The sequence below is a fragment of the Marmota marmota genome, unplaced genomic scaffold (genome assembly GCF_001458135.2).
Source record: "Marmota marmota marmota unplaced genomic scaffold, marMar, whole genome shotgun sequence".
NCBI lineage: Eukaryota > Metazoa > Chordata > Mammalia > Rodentia > Sciuridae > Marmota > Marmota marmota.
Window position 1 is genome coordinate 1,962,826 of NW_026000037.1, and position 11,466 is coordinate 1,974,291.

The 11,466-nt window shown below is 43.3% G+C and overlaps 2 protein-coding genes across 9 annotated transcripts in view; one reads left to right on the plus strand and one right to left on the minus strand.

The window, feature by feature from the left end:
* The window catches only part of Spata5 (spermatogenesis associated 5), a 371,863-nt gene that overhangs the window by 74,291 nt on the left and 286,106 nt on the right, over positions 1 to 11,466 (plus strand). The window lies entirely within an intron of this gene.
* Nudt6 (nudix hydrolase 6) overlaps positions 293 to 11,466 on the minus strand; it is a 32,784-nt gene continuing 21,610 nt past the window's right edge. For 2 of the 3 annotated variants that reach the window (XR_007350821.1, XR_007350820.1), the window contains exons 4-5: positions 7,946 to 8,898; positions 293 to 1,758 (exon numbers count right to left, since the gene is read on the minus strand). Coding sequence is in view for 1 of the 3 variants with exons in the window: in XM_048812023.1 (XP_048667980.1) it covers positions 8,516 to 8,898 (383 nt within the window). In the remaining 2 variants the exon portion in view is untranslated. Of the gene's footprint in view, positions 1,759 to 7,853; positions 8,899 to 11,466 lie in introns of those variants that run through there. The other variant, XM_048812023.1, reaches the window with a different exon arrangement.

Sequence of the window (11,466 nt, forward strand, 5' to 3'; positions counted from 1 at the left end):
CAGCTCTCGCCTGCCTGGCCTCAGGATGTGACGGACGGCCATGGCATCTGCAGCAGTGTGGTGTGGCTGCTTTCAGACAGTCGAGGGTAAGAGGACAGAAAGGCAATGAGGCGTCTGCTTCTGTGGTAACCAACCATGGACGCGCTAGTCGCGGGGTCTTAGAGCTCCAGCCTTCTCTGTGTCTGTCTAATCAGCACAGGGATGGCCTTGAGATTCGTTACTACTCTGTGGTCTTACAGATTGTGTTAGTCAGCTTTCCATTGCTGTGACCAAAATACCGGGCAAGAGCAACTTCAAGGAGGAAACGTTTATTTTGGACACAGTTTCAGAGTCTCAGTCCATGGTTGTCCAGCTCCAGTGCTCTGGACCCGAGTGAAGCATGGTGGAGGCCAGATCCTCAGTTCACCATAGCCAGGGAGCATGGGGTGGGGGCGGGTGGGGAAGGAGAGGGAGAGGGAGAGGGAGAGGCGGGGGTCAGGGACAGATATAGTCCAAGGCCACACCCCACTTGCTTACAGTTGCCACCAGTTGTCCAAATTATTAATCCATCAAATGGATTAATCCATCAAATGGATTAATCCACTGAGATTACAGCCCCCACAATCTAATTGTGCCACCTTTGAACATTGTTGTGTTGGGTACTGTGCTTTCAAATCATGAGTTTTTGTGGGGACATCAAAGATCCAAACCCTAACAAAGGCGTAGAGGTTAGAAGACCCAGTGACCTGTGATCTTAGTGGCCCTGTAAGATGTCATTGGAGGCACTGTTCATCTCCACACAGCAGGAATCCTGGTACATCTATAGTCATGAAAAGCCCCCAAGTTGTCAAAAGTGATACAAACAAGCTGCTCTCTCTTAGTGCATCTTTAAAATGAGTTACTTCTGAGACGAGACAGACTTGAAGGACAGTAGGCCTGAAAACTGAACTGTTGTTTCGTTCTGTTTTTTTCTTTTTCGCTTTTTTTAAGTTGGTGCATTAAGGTTCGCACACAGCAGTGGGGTTTGTTGTTACATGATTGTGTATAACGATATAATTTGCCAATTTGTTGTCTTATTCTTACAGAATTTGTGACAGGTTAGAATTCTGAGACTTCTGACCTTTTTCTTGGTAAATAGAAACTGAACTTCCTGAAGAGCTGACCCTGCCCCTAGAAGCGCAGGGCTTTCTGGTTTCTTCCTTGGCTAAGAGCTGTCAGAGGCCTTGGTGTTTCTGTAGTCCCCATGTGCCTCTCTCCCTGGGTTGCTGACTCTTCTTGAGGCGGTGGCTTCTGCCAAGCTGATGCAGTGAGCATCAGTTTGGCAATGCTGACAAGTTTTATCACAAACTCTGTGCAGGGACAAAGCCATAGAGGTTGCTTAATTGAAAATTCAGGATTTGTGAGTCTCCTGTAAGGAAGGGCAGGATCCAGGACTGTTGCTGACTCTGAGGTGCATTTGGGGTCCCGTCAGGGGACCTGTTCCTGCCAAGGTCACGGGTGCACGTCTAGTCTTCTGTCAGCCTGGTGGCTGGCCACCTTGCCTTCTCAGCGGCAGTTTGGGTTCTGTCCCGTTCACCTGGGTCTGGGTGGGCTGGCAGTCCTCAGGCTGAGAGGTGCTTTCTGATGGTGCCTGGTGGGATGCAGGCGGGTCTCATGGTCTGGAGAAGCTGGGGTTGCCGTGCCCAAGGTGTCATCCGTCCCACTCTTGAACCTGGGCCCTTTCCAGTCAGCTGTGCCCAACATGTCCCTGGGGCTCTGCATTTTATCCCAGTGGGCCTCCTGCAGGGATTTTAAGACATTTTAGTTCCTTCTCAGAGAGTGAGGTGGAACCCTGCCAGCTAAGGACAGGAGGACAGCTGTGCCCTTTGTCCACACAGCTTCACGTGTTTATGGACCCAATGCAATCAGGTTAAGAACAGCATTGTGAAAATGCGTCTTGTGGCTCTCTTCTTGCCTTTAAAAGCTAGGAAATGTGAAAGTTCAAATGGTGACTATATTTAACTGCCCGGGCCTGTATTTGTAGGTTGGAGTTGAGCGGTTCTTCAATATACAACAGACTGCTTACTTACCATTTCATAGCAGGATCAATTTTGTTGCTATGAGTAACAGAAGCCCAGAATAAATATTAGGGAGGGTCTGTGATTTCTTAAGTGTTTACAAAATTCCTTATTTAAGAAAAATCACTTATACTGAGGTTGATTGTAGTTTCACCTTTCAGTCACCAAACAACCTTGATGTTAGCATTTTTATGAAACAATGTGGCTAATCTGTCTACTAGAAAGTTGTACATTGTTTTCTACATAGTGCTACAGATCATGGTACCCTGAGCTAGATATCTCAACATTAACTTGCGTGGATACACAGTAGTGAAATAGAGGATATATAAAATCTCTGAGACTATGCATTTAATACTGTAAAATTAGTTTTGAATATACAATAACTTCCTATTTGAGGGGTCTTAACAAGGAAATGAATTCTATAAATACAGTAAATATAATAGTTTTTTTTTCCATTTTTTTTTTTTTTGGTACTGGAGATTAAAGCTAGGAGTACTTAATCACTGAGCCACATCCCCAGCCCTTTCTATTTTTTATTTTGAGAGTCTCATTAAGTTGCTGAGGGCCTTGCTAAGTTGCTGAGGCTGGCTTTGAACTTTTGATTCTCTTGCCTCAGCCTCCTGAGTTACTGGGATTAAAAGAATGCACCACCACACCTGGCAAAATAATAGATTTTTGAGGGTTCAATTATGCAGATTCACAATCTATACTGATCAAATTTGTCAGAAATATACAGTAATTGCAGAGGAACATGTGTCATTTTTAAGAGAAAATACCAGATGAAATGAAAGGGGGCTGCCAAATGAGAATGACTGCTGCTTTCTGAAACCAATCTTAGCAAATTTATATGACTAAGACCAAAGCTAGTTTTAACTTTTCACCATTTGTATTTTTCATTTTGTTCTGAAATCCTCAACTTTGATTCTTACATCACCTCTGTTTTTAATTCTCAGAAGTGGTGTAAGCAGCAGCATTTTCTGATTGCTATTGAGCAAACTCCTTCATGAGCCAAAACTGCAGAATCAAAGTACTGTAAAGGATAAACAACCAGAGAACAGGCCCTGGGGAGATGGCCATAAGGTTCCAATCTACAATCCAGCAGGGGACCAGGGTCCTGAGGGGCAGAGTGCTGGGGGCGGGGCACAGGAGCAGAGGAGAGCGCCTTCACTTCTTACTTCTTTCCTTACTGTATGCAGAGTCTCCTAGAAACTGGAAGGATCTTAACCATCATCTAATCCAGGCTTCTTAAGGCCAAGAGGAGTTAAAGAACTTGATCCAAGATACAAGTTGGTGAGGGATCAAGGCAAAATTGGGTCCAGGTTTCCTGGCCAGCAGTAGCCTCCGTGACGGGAAGCAAGGATCTCTAACTTGGAACAGCCACCTGCTCTGGTTTCCTAGGACCCAGTCGTGGATAAAGTCAACCCATGTTCTGTTATTTTGGCTCCTGGACTGGGTTTTCTCGGGTCTCATTTCTCTGTATCTCATTTAGCTTTTGCAATGACACTGAATTGTACATTTTTATTGTACACTCACTATAAGAGTTTCATTTGTGCCACAGCTTAGCAGATGTTTACTGATCACTTATGACATACCAGCTGTAGACACAGCTATAGGCTCAGAATGGGACTATGGTCATGTGGCCTTTATACTCTGGTGAACACAGTTTTACATAAACACATATATGCATTTGGACATGGTAGAGCACAAAAATAAATGCAGTGCTTTTTCATATCAAGCTAGAGTTACTGTATCCAATTACTTGAGAGGTTCTTTTTTTGCAGTAGTATTTGAATTCCTGGGGTCAGTTTTTTTAAATTCTTATTTTTACTTCAATTGACACATTGTAATTTCATGTATTTATGGGGTACAATGTGATAATTCAGTACATGTGTACAATATGTAATGATCAAATTGAGATAAAGTTTCTTAAAAAAATAAAATTTAGTTTTAGAATAGTGTTGAGTTTATAAAAAGTGGGTAAAGATAGTATAGAAAATTTCTCCATATTCCATGCCATTTCTCCTATTTCAGGGGTCCACTTGTTAGAACTAACAAATCAATGTTGATACAGAGTTTTGCCTAAATTCCATATTTTATGCATTTTTCTTCGCTCTTACTTAGTGATCCCATCCAGACACCAGATTCAGTCATGGTGTCTCCTTTGTTCCTTCTGGGTGGTGGCAGTTCCTTAGCATTCCCTAGTTTTGATTCAGGATGGCCTCCACTTTGCCTGACCTTCTTCTTGGGGTGGGAGGGTTGAGAGTGTTTGGGAAGAAGGCCTTGGGAGTAGGGTCCTTCTGTCCTCAGGCCTTGCTCTTTGGCTGTGGTGGTCTTTGCCTTCACAGTAGAGTTGCTCTTCCCTCCCTGAACTCTGGGGAAGGAAGTCCCCATGCAACAGTTCATGCCTCAGGACGGGGCCTTAGGGTTTCCACCATCTCCTGGAGGGAGTCATGTCTGTGTAAATTATTATTATTATTATTATTTTTTAGAGAAATTGGTTTATTGTCCATTTCGTTTTTATTTTTATGTTACTAGGGATAGAACCCAGGGTGCTTTACCACTGACATCGCCTTTTCTTATTTTGAGACAGGGTCTTGCTAGGTTGCCCAGGCTGGCCTTGAACTTGTGATCCTCCTGCCTCAGCCTTCTGAGTCACTGGGATTACAGGTGTGTGCCACTGCACCGGCTCTCCACTTACTGTTTTTTAACCTAATCACTTACTGGTGTGTATTCAGGGACTCTTGACATTATGATCTAGTGTGTGTTCTTCCCTTGCTGCTCTGGTGGCTGTAGTGTGGCCGTTGGAGGTCTGGTTGGCTCCTGAGCCCTCTGACAGAACCCTGTCCAGGTGTTTCCTTCAAGGCCTTCATGGTGCGGCCTGTGTGATGCTGCAGTCCCATTACACTTCCTACTCCAGCCTAGAACGAGCCTTTTCTCCCAGCAGGCCAGCTCCTTTTTGTGCTCGTTGGCACCGAGGTCTTTGCTCAAGCCCTGTCAGCTGGCCGAGCGGGAAGCATGTGCACAGCTGTGCACCTATCCTCAGAGGCTCCTGCGTCCCACCTCTGGATCTGTGTGAACTAAACGCCAGTTGGCTCTTCCTCACGTCTTCAACCCCAGTCCATTAGTGCCCATTAGGATTTTGGCGGTTGCCACCAGCTCTTAGGATCAGGTTTTCATATGTATAAATATGTCACATCACTTAATTTTCTTGTTGAAATTTCAAGTATAGTGGGCTGGGGTTGTGGCTCAGTGGTAGAGCGCTTGCCTAGCATGTGTGAGGCACTGGGTTCGATCCTCAGCACCACATAAAAATAAATAAAATAAAGGTACATAACAACTAAAAAATATTTAAAAAATGGAAATTTCAAAGTATACACTTACTAGAAAAACCAGATCAAACTATTTTAAGTGTTAGGTATAATTTCTCATATTAGGTTCTTCTCTATTCACATACCCAATACCAAGGGGTTGAACTCCCAGTACCATCTTAAAATCATTTTCAGTGTTAACAAAGTATTATTGGGCCCCTTCTAGGGCTCTGAGCTGAGCTGGTCGTGTGGACAGACTCTGGGGAAACCTTGAGGTGTTGCCTACAACTAAAACAAGGATCTTGGGACTGGGGTTGTGGCTCAGCAGTAGAGTGCTCACCTCACATGTGCGAGACCCTGGGTTCAATTCTCAGTACCACATAAAAATAAATAAGTGAAATAAAGGTATTGTGTCCAACTACAACTAAAAAATAAATATTAAGGAAAAACAAAAACAAGGATCTCCACATTCCTTTTGGGGTTCCTTTCCTTTTAGGCTTAAGAATAATGGTGCATTGGGATTACAGTTCATAACACATTTTATAGCATGCCCAATTCATGAGTACTTGTCAACATTCAGTTAGCATTAGTGAGAGGGGAAGAAGGCTAAGGGATGTGTCTGTTGATAGTAGGTGCTCAATAAGTGCTCATCTGCTTTGGACATGTAATATTCATCTAAACATGTGCAGAATGGATTCCTGCTCCTTCTGTAAGATCTTTTCCACCCATGGCCATTCCCTTCTCAGCCAATGGCCAGTCTAATGTTTAGGCACAGGGACTTCTGTGCCACTCATGACTTGTGTTTCCCTCACATTGCACTTTCCCTCTGTCAGGAGACCCTTTCACTCTATCTTCCAGATCCAGAAGTTTCTTACACCTCTGTGGCCACCACCGCCACCTAAGCCTCCCTGCTCTCTGCCTGTGTTGGATTGCCCCTGGCCTCTATTTTGGCCCCCTGTGGTTTTGGTAGTGAGGGTAATCCTGGAAAAATGTCAGTTCATGGCACTTTTCTTCTCCAAAGCCCAGCAGCTTTCCCTTTTCCCACGGATCTTCTAAACTTACTGGCTGCTGTTCCCATCTTCCAGCCCTCTGCTTCCTCTGGTCCAACGTGCTGCCCACAGGCACTTCAGGTGTGGAGTGTACGAAGTGGTCAGCAGTCATGAATTAAGGGGTCCCCAGTTCTCAGGCCCACATAAAACCAGGTCTTGAAAGCAAGGCACAAGCTGTGGCAGGCCCTCAGAGGCCACTCACCCACCTCTCTTCAATGCTCCTCCAAGACCTCCATTTTCTTAAGATTGAAATGGTGAGCAAACCCTGTGACGAGGAAAAGAGCTCTGTGCATGTGTTAGAGGGTCAGAGAATCACATCGCATAGTCAGCTCACAGGGACACTGAGGCGGCAGCCACTCAGGACTGTGAAGACTTAGAAGGCAGAGGCTGAAAACTGCATTTTCATTGGACCACTTTTCTTGAGATGTTGGCTCTATTACACATTAAAAAATAATGCAGTTTGTTATTAAGTATGAAATACTTGTTTAGTGAATTTACTGAGTAAGTTTACATTGTGGACAAAGTACAGATGCAAATTTCCCTTCCCTCCACTGATTTTTTCAGAGGTACAACTAGCTTTTGTAAACTAAAAACAGTTTGTTGGTTCTCTGATGTATTTACTTAGTTCCTGGTATTGTTTCTTTTCTCTGAAATACTAGAAACTGGCTCAAAAGGCAAACGTGACTGGCAGGGTGAGAACTTCGGCCAAAAATTGTAGGGAGTGCCATCCAGCAAGGGGGATCTCCAGGAAGTGGACAGCAGAGTGAGCATGTGACTGGGAGATGCTGTTAAGTCCCCCTCTGGGGAATGCCTTCGAGGCTTAGTGCTGACCTGTCACATTATTTTATAAATTCTATGACTTTTGCTTTCTTTTTTTATTTCACTTTTATTCATGATCTTAAACCTGGAGTAAACAAAGGGGAAGACATTTAATCAATGACACAGAAAACGACAAACTAACAAATTGACTTCAGTTTACACAAAATGCATATATTCGTCTGTTTCCTGTTGCTATGGTGAAATACCTGGGGCTGGGTATTACATAAAGAAAGGAGGATTATTTGGCCTCCTCTGCTGGAGGCTAGAGTCCTGGGCTCCTCAGTGTGCTTCTTGCCACTGGGTGTGTCCCTCCTTGGGCATCCTGTCTGTTTTGTGTGTGGGAGTTCGGGCCTGAACAGTGAGGTTCCTGTTCCATCCGTGTGGTCTTGCAGCTACCCCTCACCTTTTATTTCAGGAGGAAAGGACAGGTCCTTGAACTCATCCCCTTGCAGAAATGTGCTGGCTGTGCCTTGCTGACAGTCTGCGTTCTGACCTGTGTGCCCTGCAGAGCTGGCTCTGACACAGTTTGGCCTACTGAGTCTTGCTCCCTTGACTGCCCTGCTGAACCCAACCAAGTCCACTGCTGCTGGCTGGACAGACAAGACACTATCCTATCATGAATATTCAACATGAAAAAATAATAACAAGTAATTCTTCCTTTATTTTTCAGAAATGTGTTACGGACGAGTGTTTCTTTTTTGAACGACTGGAATCAAATAACTACAATACTTACCGGTCAAGGAAATACTCCAGTTGGTATGTGGCCCTGAAACGAACAGGGCAGTATAAACTTGGATCCAAAACAGGACCTGGGCAGAAAGCTATACTTTTTCTTCCAATGTCTGCTAAGAGCTGATTTTAATGGCATAATCTAATCTCATTTCACAAGAAAGAAGGAAGCATATTTTAGAATCTGTTAAGAGAAAAAGAAAATTATATACAGCACAGTTTAGATAACGCGTCAGACAGCTTTTTATCTAATATTTAACCATTGCCTCAGTAAAGAAACACAACAAACAATTATAGAAAATTTGTAAACTTTCTCTTTTTATATAGCATCTGCTGTTACTCAATGAAGATTACCTAGATTATGTTTTTCTTACATTTATATTATTTGAAAAGATTTTGAAGTGTCTTTACATGTGAATTTTCAACAAGGAAATCATAGGCATTAGAAAATTACCATCAAATATTTAATAATCCCAAGTGTTCATGACATTTTATTATCTGGCATATATTAATCAACATTGACAGTTTCCTTAAAATTTCCAACACACGTTGGTGTGGGTTCAGTGCGCTCCTGTCACAGTGCACACTCCTCTGGCAGTTCCCTGTGATACAGCTTATAGAGCAGGCCTGTGGACGCTGCTGGAAGCTCCTCCACGGTGAGGTCTACCTTGTCAAACCCTTCTCTGTGCCCGTAGAGCAGCAGCCTGGCCACTCTGCTGGTGATGGGAGTTGTGTTTCCAGCCCTGACCAGGTCCACCAGGTCCACCCACTCGCACCTGAGACACTCCTGCGGGCAGCAGTTGATGGTGAAGGAATGTGGCTGGAGGCGGCAGATGATGTACATATCTGACTTCCCGAAGGCTGTGGGAAGGCTGTGCTGCTGTCGAATACTCAGGAGGGACCTGAATTCTGACTTTATACCAGTCTCTTCAAAAACTTCTCGAACTGCTGTATCTCCTACATAGTACAGATGTGCAGATTGTAAGGATCACAATTTTAGACACATCAGCTTTGAAGATTTGTAGTTAAAATCTCAAAGTCCAGAAGCAAAACTTTTGGTTGGCTGCTTTCAATACTAACTCTAACTTCTGGATGTCCTGAAATACCAAAATTATTTCACTACTTTACACCGGAGATGCTTTTGACTATTTCTTTGGCTGGTTGCTAACTGGAGGCTTATTCACTTTTTTTTTTTTTTTAGGGTTACATCTTTTAAACCTCTTCCTGCTCTGTTTCCCAAAAGGTAAAAGCATAGGTTGCAAAAGTTAAAACATGTTGCAAAGGTGCAGATAATACTTGGACATATTTCTTCTTTATTATCCTGTTCCTGATCGTCCATGAAAGCTGCCTAAACTTACATATTGCAGAACTGAGCAGAAGTGGTCTGTTCTTCCCTAAAAGTCCACAGAGCTGAAAAATGGGTCAAGTGAACTATGAAATGATTCTGATTTCTCCTGGTGATCCCAGGTGGGACTGTCAAGCCTCTGGTCACCGAGCAAATGCCCTGTGACCATTTTGTTATGCTTCTCTAGTAATGTGGCAGTGAGATCCCATTGCAGGAAGTTTTGGCATTGCCTTTGTTTCCTGAGATAAGACTTCAAAGAGCTTGGTCTCAGTCTTTTAATACCAAAAGGCAATAGATGTTCATCAGTTTTCAAAAGGCTAGGGATACATAAAATGTATCATATAGCCAGATGTGGTGGTGCACGCCTGTGATCCCAGCAACTGGGGAGGCTAAGGCAGGAGGATCCCAAGTTTGAGCAACTTAGCAAGTCCCTTTCTCAAAATAAAAAAGAACTGTGGAGCTGGGGTTGTGGCTCAGCGGTAGAGCACTCATCTAGCACGGGTGAGGCCCTGGGTTCGATCCTCAGCACCACATAAAAATAAATAAAGATATTATATCCAACTACAACTAAAAAAAATAAATATTTAAACAAAAATAAAATAAAAAGAACTGGGGAATGTGGCTCAGTGGTAAAACACCCCTGTGTTTGATCCCCAGTACTAAATATATAAATAAACTACGTTAAAAATTTATAATAAGGGTCTTCATTTTCTAGAAGGTTAATTTTTCAATTAAATGCAAAATTTCTGTGGCAGGATTTTTATTACTATTACCATATTTTTGAGGTGTGTTCCCTGAATATCCTGAAAGACCACCTAAATGGGTTTCACCCAGCTTTGTGATGTTCTGTCATTGTCTCTGGAAGCATCTATGAGAAGCCCTTAAAGATCTGCCTTCCTTGACGGCTTCTCTGGGAGGCTCACTTGCCACAGACAGGCTGTTGTTCAGACACCTTGAAGTGCCTTCACTATGTTGTCAGTGACTTTGCCTTCTTAGTGACTCTTCTGGTAAAAAAGAGCAAGGAAGAGGAAGCTGAGAAGAGCAGGCCCCCCTGCTGCTCTGGTCCTCTGCTCCTCTTCAGTGCCCTGGATGTGCTCCCCATGCGCAGGAAGAGTACGGCCTTCTCAAGTTAACCTATGACTTCCCCTATTCAGATCTGCCCATAGTCTCAGCATGACTAGTTTTACATTTTAAAACTGAAACCACTGGGGCGGGGGTTGTGGCTCACTGGTGGAGTGCTTGGCTGGCATGTGCAAGGCCCTGGGTTCAGTTCCCAGCACTGCAGGGAGAAGAATGTGGAGGTGGTGGGGTTACAACTGAAGGCATAGAAGAATAATCTAGGTTAAAAAAATTCCTTAGTATGAAACTTTAATCTGTATACAGTATATATTTGTTATTAAAGTGATTATTAAAGTTGGTGGCACTGGTCTTAAAATTTTAGATAATGCCCCTAACTCTTGTTCATATCTGTACTTTTATTCTTTAAATGCTCTGAAAAATATCCTGGGGACTCTGTCTAGCTCCTAGTAGCACTAATAAGAAGCTGGGTACTGAGCTCATGAGTTCAGGCCGTCTGCAGGCCCAGGAAGCACAGGGCAGGGTGCTGAGCAGGCTGTCCTGCTTGAAGTCAGTCAGCACTGCCTGGAGAGTTCTGACCAGTCTCACAGTAGTACCATCACTGACCACTCCTGAAAATGGAAGGGCAAACCAAGTGCTTCCACCTCTGGACTTTTGGAGATCCCTTCCACCTCAAGATGAAAATCTCTTCCTCAAGGATTTTCAACATGAATTTAAATTTTTTTTTTTTAATCAAGATCAAGTGACTTTTTCTGTTGTGCCTTTAAAGTTATTTTAATATACTGTAACCTCAACTGAAGTAAGATACACTATTTGACAAGTGTGAAGAACATAGGAAAAACTAGTACGCTTTTGTTTTTATTTTTGCTGATTAAGAGATGTGCGTAGCTGGGCGTGGTGATGCACACCTGTAATCCCAGCAACTTGGGAGGCTGAGACAGGAGGATCACAAGTTCAAAGCCAGCCTCAGCAATTTAGTGAGACCCTGTTCAAACTTAAAAATAAAAAAGGTCTGGGGATGTGGCTCAGTGGTTAAGTGCCCCTGAGTTCAATCCTTGGTACCAAAAAGAAAAAAAAAAAAAAAAAAAAAAAAAAAAAAAAAA